Source organism: Lissotriton helveticus, chromosome 5_1 (assembly GCF_964261635.1).
Source record: "Lissotriton helveticus chromosome 5_1, aLisHel1.1, whole genome shotgun sequence".
NCBI lineage: Eukaryota > Metazoa > Chordata > Amphibia > Caudata > Salamandridae > Lissotriton > Lissotriton helveticus.
The window spans coordinates 1,342,635,159-1,342,652,187 of record NC_136065.1 but is presented as its reverse complement, the minus strand read 5'-3'; the positions used below and the strand labels follow the sequence as shown (position 1 = coordinate 1,342,652,187).

The 17,029-nt window shown below is 43.1% G+C and overlaps 1 protein-coding gene across 1 annotated transcript in view; it reads left to right on the top strand.

The window, feature by feature from the left end:
- The window catches only part of SARS1 (seryl-tRNA synthetase 1), a 102,257-nt gene that overhangs the window by 52,000 nt on the left and 33,228 nt on the right, over positions 1 to 17,029 (top strand). The window contains exons 7-8 of the mRNA XM_078644215.1: positions 7,672 to 7,893; positions 12,585 to 12,714. Coding sequence (XP_078500341.1) covers positions 7,672 to 7,893; positions 12,585 to 12,714 — 352 coding nt within the window. The remainder of the gene's footprint in view (positions 1 to 7,671; positions 7,894 to 12,584; positions 12,715 to 17,029) is intronic.

Genomic DNA, 17,029 nt, shown 5'->3' with positions numbered 1-17,029 from the left:
CATGGTGCAAACAATGAGTTAAAACATGACCTGATTCACGTCTGTACCATGCCAAAGTCACTGCATCTAATATATATAAGTAACCCCTAGAGCATGCCTTTGAGCCCAAAGGCAGGGCACAATATATTTTTTGTGAGGACATATGTTCATGAGCAGACGTGCCCCTGTTATGTTGAGTTCTATTACTAGATATTGCAAGTGAACAGGGTAGTCCTCTTAAGGTATGTATTGGGCACTGATAAAACGAGTTCCCCTGCTACATAATGGCTTCACTGAAAAATATATTGTTTAGTATCAAACACTTCATATTAATAAACCCACACTGAATCCAGTAATGGATTTTTTAATACGTGCACGCATAGGGCACCTTAGAGGTGCCCCCTGAAAACCTCCCAACTACCAGTGTTCATTACGTATTGTTCTTAGCCAGCCTGCTTCCGCATAAGAGTTTCTGACCCCCAGGGGTTAGGGCCTTTGCTCTCAGGATGTCAGAAACCAAGGCTGCTGGGGTAGAGGGTGTTTACACCCCACCCATGGGATGACCTGCTGATTAGCATTTCAAGGCATGGGGCTTCAAAGAACCCACCGCCTTTGGTATGCAAATGTTGTTTCCCTAACAGGAGAGGATGCAGACATCTTCACCCCCTCCATCCCTTTGGGATCTGACCAAGTCTGGAGATTGGCTATGCAGATGGCATGTTGCACTGCCAGACTGGACACGCTTCTAGGGTGACCAGCAAGAAGTGAATACCACTTTAGAGATTCCACCATCTTGTGTGTGGTGGAATTGGAAATTCTGGGACAGGGTGATGCCCACTCCCCAAACTTCCATATCAAAGGAACTGTACCGTTAGAGCAAGCCAAAACCAACCCGCCACATGACATCGCATATGCACTCTATCAAATCAAGCTGAGTGCAGTTGGAACCTTAGTCACTGGCCTCTCCTCTATAGAGCTCGTCAAAATCAAATTGTCACAAGACATTGCAACATGCACTTTATCGAACCCAATCTGATTTGCTTCTTGCACTTTATTCACTGGTTCCTCCAGGACAAAAGACTCTTGCAGACTAAATAGGAATCATCCAGGCTTGCGAAGCTAAATAAATCAGCTTGCAGATGCCACCAACCAGCCCACCACGACCTGGCTGACCCAGGCGGCAGGGACTAGAACAAGCCAAAATTAATATGTCAGGCACTTTTTATGTATTAATCTGATTTTAAAGGCACAAGGCTCATTCACTTTTAGGATGTATTATATTGGTGGAAATAAACATGACTTGGCTGAACAAGACATCATCTGACCATGCAATTTTAAATATTTCTATAGTCGTTTGTTATATCGTGATAGTTTTAAATAACTTGAAACAATAATAATGTATCCACCTATCTGTCTACAATCTACTGTAACTCGGTCTTTATCAGCGAGTTTGAATGATTTTGACTTGATCATTTGGTTGTAGCTGTCATACAGGTGTCCATTCATAGCCAGTTAATGTGTGGTTCGCTGCTTAAGCTTTCCTACCTGTAGTGCAATCCGCCTTTGCTACCCGGCTTTCTATTAAAGTTTGCTCAATGTTTAGCATTGTCTCTTACAGTATGAGTATGATAACCGCAGATGCAACGAGTGGTTTATGTGGGCCTTTTGTCTGTAAGAAAGTTTCTTCCTCATTGGACGTTGGTCTGAGATGCATAGTAACATAATTTAGTTAGCTTACTATTTCCGGTAGACATTTACTTAAATTCCTTGGTTGAATTACCCGGAGTGCAGGAATTACTCAACAAAACATTAAAGGCTATTTAATTACCAAGAACACATACAATCTACACTTACTACACGCCGCACACTACCGTAAAAACATCTTGGAATCTTTATTCTTTGCTACAGTTCACTGCCTAAAATTAAAGCCGTTTTTACTGTCTTTGGATGAACTTGTTTCGTTTTCATCCTAGATAAGGAAGTATGTCTCTTACGGTGCTGAGAATTACGCGTATGGCAAATTTTCTCTTTTGCTATTATACAGCGAGGCATATTGTTTACTTGGATGGATGTGGATACATACATACACTAGGAGCGCTTTTATTATGATTGTTGATCACCTCATAGATTACAATTGTGATAAGAAAATTAAGACCAGTACTTCTAATACGAAAAGTAAAAAATGTTGACATCAAAATTCCCTTCATCTACTGCTCAAGCCTCAAACATGAACACTTCTTCCCCACTGGCTACCAATTATTTTTATTTCTCTGAGTTATGATTCTTCATTCAAACATATGTCTGCTAAAACAATCTTGTCCACCTACACAGAGCTGTCCCCAGTGGAAACAGCGGAAAACCAGGTGCCTTCTGTATATACAAGTAATATCATTTTGATGAAAAAAGCTGAAAGAGGTTGCTTTGTGCTTTAAACGTATGTAAAAACAGCAGTCCAGAAGCTCCTTGTTCTTGAATTTGACCAATAACAAAGATGACATTTTACCTGAAGTTAATGCAAAGTTTTCAACACAATTTTCCTTTGTTAATACAGAAAAAGGTGTTTGTTAATAGCACTCCACTTCATTTGGAGTATATCACGAATTCGGATACTGACCCCCTGGCTTCCCATTGTTATGAGGAGAACAAAATAATATAATGAGAACAGGCGTTAATGCCAAGGCAATTCACACTTTACATACTGTACTATATTCTTGTAGTTCTGGAGAAATCCATTTGATGCTGGAGCTGAGTCACTAGCATAACTGCTGCAATAAAAGGAACAAAAAAGACCTTCCTTGGGCGGAAGGGTCTAGAAAAGGCAAAATAAAATGAAAAAGAAATGAAGGCTGTTTAATAGGTATTTAAGACGTTTAAGGAGCCATGGCCCCATAGTATTTAAAAGGGACAGTCTTGCCCACAAATCTCTATCTAAAACAAATGAAGCTATATCCTTTATTTGAAAGGCAACATGTAATCCTGTGAAAGTGAACAAACGTGAAAAAAAGCTAATAGAAAACCAAGATTTCCCAAAAATGCTTGCTTTCATTTCAGGTCTGAGCATCAGAAATGCTATGGGAGGCTGGGCACTGGTCTTTTATTAACTACCTCAGTAAGAGAAACTGCTGCTGGCCCTGAATCTCTTATTCAAACTACCTTAATTTCACAGTATCCTCTTACCCCAAAATTAATTGAGTCCAGTGGCTCAGGAATATCTACATGTTACAAGCAACCTCCTCTTTCCTAGAGGAGGGTGTTGAGGCGGGTAATTCAGCTGTTAGCATCACAGGGACTCGTTATACACTTTTCCAACCCCAAGAGGAGAGGATGTAGCCTTACGATTAGAGCAGTTGACCTGGAAGCTGGGGAACCGGGTTTGAGTATGAGGAACGACGCTCAACATCCTGTGATTCTGGGCAAATCACTTCATCTCCCTGTGCATAACAAAAATGAATGTGTCCATCTGTAACGAAACTGCTGCTCATGTAAAGCGCTCAGATACCCAATGTCTCGGGTCTAGTTCGCGCTATATAAAACTCTAAAAAAAAAAGATGTTTGGTTCTACATGCAGATATATGTAAATTGGAAGAAGATAGACATTGTACTTGTGCAACAATGAGCAGATCCTTTTTGCTGAAATTGTTGCATTCCGTCTAAGGAGATGTGAAGATTGTTCATGAGTTAAAAAAAAAATCATATGACCATGGCCACACGAGTTGAATTTGTATTGCATCTGAGCACCTCCTACACAGTTCAGTAGGAGTTGCAATTGCGTAGTTGAAATCTCAGCTACGATCCCCAGTAGGGCGGTACATCAACTCTGTGCCCTCTCGAATAGGAGATCCCGAATATCTACAGTTCCCCCAGAAGGTTCTGTTTACCCCACTAGTTAGATGCACATTTGAGTTCAGCAGTTCCCACCTCCCCCCCCACCCCCCACTATTCACTGTACAAAAAGTCTTACGTACTCATACCAGATTCCATTTTGCATCTTTGTTTATTGCCATTTTGCATGTTTATTGCCTTGTTCTGTTTGTAGGTTAAGCCCTCGGGACGCATGTCTCCCAAGAACTATCCATAAGATTCCCAAGGTCCTAGCACCCTACCTCACATGCATCTTTAACAACTCACTTAGCACAGGATACTTCCCAGGAAAGCTTTGATCTTCCCACTTCTGAAAAAAAACAATTTGGATGCTAGTGACCCTAATATATAGGCTAATCTCCAGTTTGTCTTTTTCTGCTAAGGTAGTGGAAAAGTCTGTCAATCAGGACTTCACCAACTTTACAAATGCTAACATGATCCTGGATGCCACGCAATTTGGATTCTGTAGTCATCACAGCACAGAGCTTGTACTAATCACCGCCACTGAGGAAATCAGACAGAACCTAGATGGCGGGGTGATCCTACTAGATCTCTCGTCCGCGTTCGACACTGTCAACCGCACAGTCATTGTTGACCGGCTTGCCTCTGTAGGAATCGAGGATAAAGCCCTGGATTTCTTGACATCTTTTCTAACAGATCGAGTTCAGTCCGTGAACCTAGGAGATTTTTTGTCACCATCCTTCTCACTGCCATGTAGGGTGCTACAGGGGGTCCTCTTTGAGCCCCAGCTTTTTAATCTATAGGTCACCCCGCTAGCAGCACTGATAAAACCCCATTGCTTTTCCTTGGTTTCTAATGCCGAAGATACGCAGATCATTGTATCGGTAGCTGGTAATCCGGATGCCACTGCAGTTAAATTTCATGACTGCATTCTGGATATAGGTAACTGGATGGGGGAGAATTATCTCAAATTAAACGCATCAAAAACGGAGGTGCTGTTATTTAAAAATAACACCTTTTTTTTGGGCTCCCAATTGGTGACCTCACGAGCTTGGTACTCTGCTCACTGCAAGTGCTAAGTAGAAAAACCTGGGGATGTTTTTTGATACCAAACTATCTTTTGGAGGCCAGATAAACCACATAACCTCATCTTGCTTCTACATTCTGAAACGTCCCATAAAGGTTCTGCCTTATATTCCACTGACACTACAAAAGACTGTAGTCGCTGCTCTTGTTGCGTCTAAAGAGGATTATTATAACCGTTTGTTTACAACATCCAAAAACGCTTTCTGGACAAACTTCAGATGCTTCCAAATGTAGCAGCACGCTTGTTTCTGGGCATTCCTAGACACAATTCTGTGTCCCAATCGTTGGGTCAGTTAAACTGGCTCACCATTGGTAAACGCATCCAGTCTAAGGCCCTCTCTATAGCCTTCAAGTCCCTACTTGGCCTTGGTCCAGAGTATCTTAAACAACATTTTCAAAGATACACCCCTACAAGACCTCTCTTCTCTTCCTCTAGCGGAAATTTGAGCAACCCTAAAATTTAAAAAGCCACTTGGGTTGGAGAGTTTCATAGCCTGTACAGCAAAGCTGTGGAATTCACTCCACTTAAGAACAATTCAAATCTCTTGGAATTTCGGAAAAGTTTGAAGGCCTGGTTATTCAACAAGTAGTATTTCCTCTTTGCCTCTATTGTATGCTGTTCTGACTGAGCGTTCTCTCTTTTTTATTTAAATGGTTTTAAACGTTTTAAAGGATGTTCTTATTCGAAATGATAACGTGTACTGTATACATTGCTAGTTTGCACCTTTTCAATTGTATTTTTACATTTTTAGCTAATTCTGGTCTTGACATAAAATGTTTAGTATACTTTTATGGTTTTTGTTATGAACCGAATAAAGTATTTTTGACTGACTGTATGCTGTTCTCTCTTGGTTTGACTCCGCACCTAGATACCTCCGGGTGATAGCCACGCTGCATAAATTCTATTTTCATTTCAGTTCTATTTTCACCTACTTGATGGTTGAGTCCGATCCAGTTTCAGAGCGTGATAGGCTCGAATCCCCACTCTTTTCAGTGGCAACTTCTCTTATTAAGGGCCTCACCAGCGATCTCCCCTTGAAACGGGAAATCCCCGTACAGCATCAGTGAAGCAAGCAAGTCTTCTGTAACAGCACTGCTTGATTGTCCATTGCTTCCCCTTCAACAGCGATGTGGCTCTTCTCTAACATCAGCAGCACCAGTACTTCGACCCATAACAGATTACCAAATTACATTGTGGTGCTCATTTTTGTAACAACTTGGAGTTCACAGAAACTGCACAGAGCCAGCTGACCCTATCACAGCACAGGTCTTCCCTGGTTTTGCTGTCCTCTTTTTCTGGTTGTTTATCACGCCAGATACTTCAGGCCATCTGTTTCTGCACAGCCTCTCTCCTTCTGCAGCACCAACAAATTCCTTAATTTTCTCAAGAGGCAGGTTTCTAGTCCGTAGGCAGCTCCTTAAACAAAGTGCAGACCTCCGGTGATTCCCCCTCGCCTCCAGTAGACTGGCTTTCAGCCAAACACCGGCAGTGGTCACACAGCAGTTCTACCAGTACTCTGCACAGCATTTCCTTCCTTGTTAACGAAGGACTTGGAACTGGATCAGCATGAGGGGGTTTGGGTCCCATTTTTTACACATTTTCTAGACAGGTGTGTGGATCCACTGCCTCATATTTAAGAACCGTTTTGAGACGGTGTTTTTTTAAGCATCTCTTTCAGGCTGCTTTCCAGATGGTGTTTGTAAAGAGTGCTGCTTCTCACAGCTGGTAGCATTGGGCCTGACTCCAAAACTGGATCATCCACAACACCGGCTCATTGATGTGTTGGGCTTATGCACCTTGCTGCCAGCAGCCTCTCTGAATCAGAGAGAGACAAATGGTCATGCCTGACGTGGACATTTCCTCATCAAGCACAACAGAAACTGGAGTTCAACCACTTACCATATTAATCTACCAAATAGCAGTGATCTGAACGAATCAGCAGTGCCTTGCTTACAAGACCTAATGACATTTCTAACTGTAGTCCTGTCTCTTTCCTCCTCACTTGTTTTAGTGTCTGGATCTCTACCACCCACCCCCAGCAGTGAAGGCAATTGTTCCTTGTACCATGCCAAACAAAAGCATCTAAAATGGACCCACTGGCTTTAGTACTTGGATTTGCTAATGGACAGGCCTTCTGCTTTGCATGTACTCCATATACACTGCATACGCACTGGATTTGCGGACAGAATGTCAGCACAAAGTTCTAGGCATTCACATAACCGCAGAACCTTACACAAGAGAGGTATGTAAAGTACACTCTTAGTGAAACAGAACTGCAATCCACACACAATCCATTGAGCTATACTGTGTAGGAAATACACTTGTGGAATGCAAATGGTTCACTTTACCTGATGCATGCCTCATTTGATTACAAGGGCCAGTCTCCTAAATGTGAAGCTTATTTTGCATCTGTTCTGAATCTTGAATCTCTGAGATGCTTTTGGAATCTCCATGATGTTGGTGTAGGAGATATTCAGTTATTAGGCCATTGTTACTGGGAGCCTAGGTTGACGGATTGTTCTTTCATAGCTCCTGGACACCTGCTGGTAATTGTGTTCTTTACCAATACTTTAAATACAATAAATACATTGATAATGTGACCTAACTCTGAGGTGTTCCTTATTTTATAGTGTGCTTTAAAAGATAGTCTTGTATTTTGATTTTGTGATATTTGTGTTACATTGTGGTGTCTCTTATGTATTTCAGCATGTCCAGAGAGAATGTATTCATGTAGCTATTGTTACAGCTTGGCCTGAACAATTTCTTTTCCCGGTGTCTTACAGGTGATTGGAAAAGGTAGTGAAAAATCAGAAGACAGTTCCATTGATGAGAAGTACTTGATTGCGACTTCAGAACAGCCGATTGCAGCCCTGCACCGAGATGAGTGGCTTAAACCAGAGGACCTACCCATTCGCTATGCTGGTCTTTCAACATGTTTCCGCCAGGAGGTCGGCTCTCATGGCCGAGACACCAGAGGCATCTTCCGGGTACATCAGTTTGAAAAGGTAAGGGAAGCCAATCTAATCCAGTATATAGGAATGCTTCTGGTATGTGGGAGAGCAGAATGTCCTCTATGATCTAGTAACTTATGTTGTATTTGTAAAATTAAAGTGCCATATGTTGTCTAAAAGCAGTACGATAGGGCATGAGAGAGAAAAGGAGTAAGCAAGAATGAGGCAGGAGCCATGTAAATTGAATGATCTTCCCCAAAATGTTTCTATACCACGAGATAGACAAAATGTGTTCTGTGAGTAGCCTCTCTTTCACATCTGGTCAGAATGGTGGAAGCAGGATGGTGGAGGAGGGAGTAGTTTAGGGAAGGATGTTAAAATCAGGAGTAACCATGTGAGCAAACAAGACAGAAGACTGCATGGCTAGACAGTCCCTCCCTTTACCCCACTTGGTGCCATCAAGGAGGCATCGAGCACCCACTTGGGCACTCCAGGGTTGGGGCGGTCTTCCAAGGATGTAGGTGAAGTGGGCCATGGGAGGTTAAGGGTCAGTTTCACTCCCAGGCTAAAATCAGGTCCCAAGCATCACCACAGATTTGGAGGGGGAGGCCCCGGGCACAGCCTCTGCAGACGGGCTGGCACTGTGAGCCTGCCGCGCCACGGCCAGACTACCGCCCGAGTAGTGGAGAACGGGCCTCCGCCACGGGCTTCAAGGGGCGGAGGGCTGTGGCAGATGCTGTATGTGCCGCGGATGGAGCCGGTGCCGTTCGGCAGGGTGTGCCGACGATTACGTAGCTTTCATTGGCAGCTGCTGGACCCAGCTCCACTTTGACGGCCCGCAGCGCTGGGGCCGCGACACTCCTGGCCGTGCATTCGCCGATCCGCACGTGGCCTCGCCACAAGAACCCCGGCTAGGCAGCACAATGTTCAGCCTCTGCTCAGGCCGTGTCCCGGTGGGCCACACCTGCCTTCGGCGCGCGCTCCCCTCCGGGCAGTTGCGAGGCTATGTAGGCCCGGCGTCCAGACCGTGGCCTGCGTGGTTGGGCCAGGTGGTGCTGTGGCTCGTATGCTGCCTCCAAGGCTCTAATTCATGGATCAGGGTGTTTCTGCCGGATCCTCTGGTCTGTGGTCCGCCCCATGCGGGGGTTAAAGACTGATGTTGGGCTTGATTGGATGGAGCTTGTCTGACAGCTGCCATGATGGCTATGCAAGCCACGCCCTGTGCCTCCCTCCCTTTTTAATAACATAACATTTTAAAAAATGGGGAGCCCTAGGGAATGGGGTCCCCGGGGCCTATATCTGCCCAGGAGGGGGGCCCACGCGTTCCCTCTCCCTTTTTAAAAATAAAAAGCTACATTTAAAAAAGTGGTAGGCCCCGGCAGATGGGGGTCACTGCGCCGAAAATGGCCCGGGGTTGTGGGGTCCATGTGGCCACCCTGCCTGTATTTATATAAAGAATGGCCTGGCCCCGGGGATGAGGTCCCTGGGGCCTAAGCCAGCCCAGGAAAGGTGGGCTACATAGCCCCCTTCCCTAAAAAAAGAAAAAAAAACTTTAACAAAAACAAAAAAAACCCTGGCAACTCGCCGGAGTCTTTCCCATCTTTCTCCACCAGTCTTTCCTCCTGGCACGCTGCTGGTTGGTGGATGAAGTCCACTTGGCTCCTGAGGGTTTTTGGGGGCCAACAAGCTCTCCAGTAAGTCACACACAGTGGGATTGCTAAAAGTTCTTTGGAAGCTACGCCCGCTTTCTATACCACTCTGCAAATGCACCTCCTGGCGCACTACTGCTTGGGGAATGAAGTCCCCTTGGCTGATGAGGAACTTTGGGGGCTAAGAATCCCTCCCGTTTCCTCCAGTGAGTGCCTTACAGCTGGACTCCTGACAGCTGGTCAGAGGTATACGCTTCCTTTCTCCACCACTCTGCAAACGCAACTACTAGTTAAAAAAAAAAACATAGAAATTCACTGAAAAAAACGAAGGCTGCAGTAACATTATAATTAAAAGAATTATAAAAACATTTGAAATCCACGGAAAATGCCAAAGGGGTTACAGGGACGTTCTAGTTAGGCTGAGATTTTACTCGTACAAAATCAGTGAAAATCATAATTTCTAGTTACCTAAGCTAACTATAACTTATGCCCCTGCAATGCACTGCGTATGACCTCACATATTACATCACTCATGACCTGGTCAGTGACATCACTGATGACATCGCTAACATCTCAAATTCTATTTCCTAACTTTAACATCACTGTAACCTTGTTTTTTTTATATATATATTTATTTTTTATTATTTACTTACCTTAGTTTTACTTCCCTGTGTGGTAAACGCATATGCGTGGTAAAGGCATTATTAAAGGCATGTGTGGGAATGTCGTACATCAGGAATATTGTGTGGGCATAGTCATAGAGAATGATTTTTGTATGTTGATCTTTTCATGGCAAGTAGTTTGGAAGCGGTTTAATGGTTTCTTGAAGTATTTTGAGAATGGTGACAGTACTACTACAGAGAGCACAGCTTTCTGTTCTCTGCTGATCTACATTTTAATAATTGAGTCTGTGCAAAAAAGACTTTTACCTGTAGTCACAAGATGTTTCTCACTTCATGCACAATTGAGTCATCCCTTATCTTTCATTACTTTCAACAGCATGCTGTGTTTGAGCTATTTTGTATTTCAGGAGTTATTGGCTTACATTTACACTGCGTACAGTGGTTACTGCATTTGATTTGAGTGATCCAAGCTCTGTCATCAAGCTTTACAAATATCTGTTTTAAACATCACCCATGTACAATGATGGTTTTGTTTTTTTTAAACACCTAAAGCTTCCTTTTTTCTGGGACTGCTAATCTGTGCAGTTACTCATGTTACATTTATTTATGGAGCCCTTAAAACCAGGAAAGTGTTTGAAGTCACTAGATGGTTCCAATGTGTGGCCTGACGTACAGATGCTCCATAGTACAAAGCTACTCGTTAATTAATTCCTGTCCTCTCAGCTGACCTCGTCAGTTGGCTGTAAGCATTGTCTAAGAGTTAGCATCTACAACAGCGCTTTGCTAACTTTTTAGAGCCAAGACCCACGTTTTAGAACAATAAACTTTTGCAACTCACCTAGCTTTAATTGACATGATGTTGGCAATTTTTTTAATGTAACTAAAGCAACGTGTGACAACACTGCCATTTACAGAGAGCACATTTCCCATTGAAATGGCCACTAAATTTGCAGAGACTTATCTTAATTTATGATTTCTTAACTGCTGAATGTTAATAGTTCATTTACAGGTATTTACATTTTGTCTATCCTTTCATACTCTGTCATGCAGCAGGATTGTCACATAATTCACTGAATTTTTATTTCTCTGACTGCAAAGTGAGGAGAGTTTGTAATCCTCAATCCCCGAGGTAAAAAAAAAAAAGCAGCAATTTGTCAGAAGACATAGCCTGGCATTTGACCTCTTTCTTTGAAGCTCAGCAAATGGGACAAGTTAAATATAGAGAAGGAAAGATATCTTAATTTATTGCTTGGACTTTCACGACACACCAAAAATCGTCTCACGACCCACAGTTTGAGGAATACTGATCTAGGATGTAACAGCTCATGTCCTCTTCAGTATTTCTGTTTTAAGGTGTTGGATAAGCACAGGGTGTCAATAAGTATGATGTTCTATAGAGATCCCTAACCTACATTGGTGGTAGTGAACAACACACAGGAATTTCTGACAGTCTGTATTCAACAGATAGCCTACAGGCTCTTCATAAAAATAGTAGGGTTATATATATTTAGGTCCTGGAAAAATGTCACTTGACAGATGGTGGGGTCAAGAGGGTGGAAAGTATGTAGACCTCACACTAGAAACAAAGAATAACTAATGTTCAGTTGGTCCATGCCATTTTCTAACCTTGCCAAAGATCACTAAAACAGACTAAAAGGAACGCATCGTGATCATCTCTAGGCTATATTAATACCACCCATCACACCCAGTACCCCCTATCACCACGGCCTGATTCCCTACCTCTCACTAAGGGCAGGAAAAATATGATCTCCTTTAAAGAGCCTCTGCTACTGACTTGTGAACTGCAGATTTTCAAAAGAATTCCTTTGCAGGTTATATGTGATGTTTTTGTCTTCTTAGTTAACAAATAACTTTGATTATTTAATATTTTTCAGCTCAAAGCAGAACTATGAAAATGGTTTACAGTTGATCCAAAGCCTGACATTTTGCTTGTTCCTTTTTGGATTTCTCGATCATTGCTAATCTGGTGCAAACTACTTGTTTGCAGCCTAGCGTATGCCGAAGTTCTCTTCACAATAAGAGTAGATAAAGCATTGGGGATCTCTGATATACGTCTTTTTTCAGCCTCTTGGATTCATGGAATGTCCTCAGGACAAACGCCATACCGTAGCCTCGTTTTGCAAGTCCTTTAAACACTGGGTCTAAATGGAACAAATGTTGCATCAATGTGAAACAACGTAAAAATCTAGGAATTGTTTTTAGTGTTGTAAAGATTGATACTGTTTATGTTTGTGTAAGCCCGAAATAATTGCAGTCTTAAAGGGGAAAATGTGGCAAAAATATTTTTGGGAAGCACTGTGGAGTATGGCGCCTGTTGACTACTAAATACTTGCCCAAGAGTAAGGCTTTAATGCAGCTATAGTAATGTGTTCATCCTATTAATGTTGTTTTTGTGATCTGTGACCAATCTTGAGAAAACCCTGATGTCAATATTGTTCCCCTCTCTCCTCAGATAGAACAGTTTATCTATGCATCACCTCACGATAACAAGTCTTGGGAACTTTTCGATGAGATGATCGGCACAGCAGAGGAGTTCTACCAGTCCCTTGGCATCCCTTACCGCATTGTTAATATTGTCTCAGGTATGTCATATAAGGGACACCTCTTGCTTCTTTCCTTAAAGTGGGACCTACCTCAGGCTTATTCCATATAGCACAGAGATTGTTATCCTTTTGACTTCTGTGGACCCCCACTTAATTATTACTGGAAGCCAGGGACCCTCAATTAATCATCATAATCTGGGGACCCCCATTGGGTCACTAGTGGAAGCAAGGGACTCCAATATTGAGGCCACTCATTGTCCGTAATATATTCTGTTTGATGCACTTGCACTGCTCCGTATCAATTTGAAGATACTAACCTAACTTTTAGCCAAAAATTTCAAATTCCTTCACATTTGCAGAATGTTACATTTTGCTTCTTTATTAACACTGTTTTAATATGCTAATATTTAATATTCTAAGCAGCCGTGGAACTCCGGAGTAGGCTTCCAGAACCCCAGGAGTCCCCAGACCACAGGGGGTCCGGGAACCCCTGGTCTAGCATATTCCCTACACCAGAAGTAGTGTTCTGGAAAACACCAGTTCTCTTTCTCTAGATTGTTGACTCATTTCTTGTTTGTGCCCTTGAATGGTAAACCACTTGATGCGCCTCAAGAGGGTTTGACTGCTAGAATGGTGAACAAGACCAAATGCATATTGGCGACTCTTCCGTTTGTGAGGGATATGGTGCCGGACATGTACAAATTGCAATTTGTCACTTTGTCAGCCTGATCCTCCAAAATAGCATTGCTTGCTTTTTTATGAGAGACATGATGGGCTCCTATACATGCATATATATTTTTAGCGACTCCGCTTTTGGCACACTAACAGTTATTGAAGAAAACATTAAAGCAACGTTGAAGCAAAACGTAACCCCTACTGTAAACCATCCTAAATCAAATCCATCTAATTCAGTTGGCAGCGGTTCTTGGAGATATAAATGCCGGCTGGAATTACTTGCATCAAGATGGGTAATATAATATAGTTAACCATCATTTCAACCACAACTGTACTCACCAACTTAATTATCTTGATGAACTCTTCTAACAATTGTACTACCCTTCCCAGACATTGCCTACTAACTACAATTGTCTACCTCCTTGGAAACACCTGTTGGCTGTCACTAATTTCACGATAAATTCAGAAAAAGAAATTGGAATAAGGGAACCAAAGCAAAAAAACTTTTGCGTGGATGCAACTTTTTAAAGCCTTTGTTTTTCCTAGAGCTAAATCTATTACTAGATTTGTGTTTGGACAAATTAATCGCGAGTTATTAGATATTTCATATTGGTTGCACTCACCTGTGTGCACCACCTTGTACACTTAAATAGGTGCACCCTGAGCAGACCCGGAGTAGGCCACCTGAGTACACGCAAAAAATGTGCTGTGCTCAGCGCAGGTGCATATTCTCCTCAGTGCACTTATGAACTGTCCGAGTACATTAGTAAAATACATGCCTGTGATGTGAAAATGTGGCGCCATCTTTCACTGGAGACGGACTTGCCTCTGTTTGAAGAGGAAGGACCGGCACCCCATGTGAAAGGAAGGTGCAGTGCATTACTACACTCACCTGGGGGTACTTGGGGCTGGATTGACCCCCCCTCCCCCCATTGTGGAGCACTTACAGTGCACCACATCTGTGTGAATGTCAGCATGTCTACTGGCAGCTTCTTTGCATTTACACTTTATTCTGTAATACGGCTCTGACACAAAGTGTTTCCTCATTTGCATGTGGCCATAACCAGACAAATGATGGAATGCCCCATGGGGATCACACCAGTGCAAAATGTGCACCAGCGAGATTTCTGTTGTGGAAGTCTCCGCACAGGCATTTATGGCCACTTCTAAAACGCGCTATTATACAAGAAGCGGAAATGCCTGTTGCACCCCCTATAGCACTTCCTGTTATCAGACCTTCCAGGATATTGCGGCATGGATTAGCAAATTTTGCGGCACAAATATGAAAATCTTGCGGTACTTTATTTTACTCATAATCATTCATTTTCATCCTGAAATCAATGGATGTTTTTTTAGCAGAGTAATCTACTTTGAAATAGGCTAGTTTAAAGTGTCTGCACCTCTACGGAAGCACAGCTCCTGTCCTAACCTCATAGGATGGAGCTGTAATTCTCCGTGAGATGTTCACACTTGGGTGTGGCATATGCTTCATATGTATTTGCGCTCTCTGAAAAATTAGAAGCAACATCAGACCTATTAAGCGAAGTAGTCGTGACATCGAGCAGGCTGGCCTTCTCTGATAAAAGCTTAGCTGTCGATGCCATTGAAGCCAAAATAGTGTTAACCTTAGGAGTTTGAGGGAAATCTTTTTCAAAATCTCTGACCTAATGTCTTGTTCAAGAATCGCAAAATGGTAGGTTTATCTGGATCTTTCTATTGTTAATATAAAATTTCCTTTGACATCGTGGAGAATCAGGTAAACTGTATCATAACTCCTTCATTGTGAATGAAACCCCTCTTCCTGTCGGTCTTTGCCTTTAAAACCCTGGGTTTCTCTGATGTAAAGCAATAATTCTCGTAATGGAGAGCCGTATATATCATTTCCCTTTTGATCCTTTTCAAAATCATCATCTTGATCTTTAGAGTTCGTTGCTCTGGGTTCTGCCATTGTAGAATCCACCGCCTTTTTAGATCGGGCCTAGAGTCAGCTCGCAAGCGCTGCTCTTCGAGCCTTGCTTTACTGGAGTATGGAATAGAAGCCCCGCCCATTCTCCGCCCATAATTGTCATTGGCTTGTGTCATTGTCCTTTGTAAATGCAGGCTTCTATTTCGTAAATAGGCTTACTAGTCCCTCCTTTATGCCGCCTTGTCTTCATTTGAAACCTCCCATGGCGACTGGCCCATTTACTTTGGTTGTTACAGGGTATGTGTTATTTAGTGTTGTAAGCACTATTTTCTTTATTGAGTTTCTCTTACTGCAAGCGCGATGTGCTTTGCCTAAATTCAGCACATATTGCAGCCTTCTCCGGTCGCCCTCTGGGCGCCGCGTTTTAGGTTTCAGCACTGCTCCCACTTTAGAAGTACAGTAAAACATTTTATTTTACTTTTACCAGCTTTAACTTTAATATGGTGCATTTGCAGGGCACAAGTCCTAAAAAAATAAGTGGGGGGACGCTGTCACCGAAAGTGACGTCACGACAGAAAGTGACGTCACGAAAGGTGGCTTGCACAATCAGATTCATTGCCTCCCCTCGCTCACCCCTTAGATGCGAATGCATCAGAGACGCCAGCACATTAGCAGCGTGCTGAATAAGCTCCGATCTCGCCCCAGAGAGTACAAAGTGCAAAGGTTAGCTTTTGGGCAGGGGGGACGGCGACCACCCGGTAAAGATGCGGTAAAATAAGTGGGGGGACGCCGTCCACCTGCGTGGTACCCCGACTCGAGCCCTGTGCATTTGTGCCTTTCACTTGTTGTGCACCTAATCATTGTTTTATTTTATTTAAATTAACACGGCGCATGCCCAAAAATGGCGCCTGCTTCCCGCAGCACCCTCCCATATCCACCCCTCCCCGCCGCACTTTAGGTTTCAGCACGACACCCTCTTTACAAGTACAGTAAAACATTTTAGTATTTTCTTTCACAATGCTGCTGAGAAGTACCAGTACTGTGATACATCATCCCCGCTGAGAAGTACCAGTACTGTACTACATCAGCTCTCCTGAGAAGTGTCGGTGCTGCCATACATAAGCCCTGCTGAAAAAAAGCTGATTTCCATCTCGCCAGCAGACCTGCGGCAGTGCCTTGTGGTGCAGGTATTGTCCAATCCGAGATAAGACTGTCCTGCAGGGAGATGCCGATACTGTCCCACTGACTGATTGGCAGCCTATGTCCGAGGTACCAGTACTGCCTCACTAACAGAGCAGCTGCACTGGCAGTGCCTGCTGAGAAGCTCAGGGAACAAAGCATCAAAAGTGCGCCGGCCATTATGAGTATCACCACTCGAGCGAAAGCTCGCTGCTCCTCGGGGCTGAATACTGCACGTCTTAATGTAAGCATAACGTATTGCCGCGATGAGACTGCAGCTCTAGGAGCTATTCCATCCATTTCCAACACTGATACGGCTAGATTAAATACTCTGTATGCCGGGGCCTCGAGTTCAAATCCCAGATTGCCCTTCACCCCAACCTATATTGTGTGACCCTGGACTGCATCACTTTACTTACAACTCCCTCATCTGTTAAAAGAAGAAAGCTGTAAAGACGCCGTCAAAAGAGGTATTTAAAAACAAGTTCTTAATCTTGCAATGCAATACGTCTCGCATTTGCGAGAGTTTAAGCTATTTACATTGTAAATGACAATGCTTTTATTTATCTTTTAAAAACCAACACAAAAATAAAA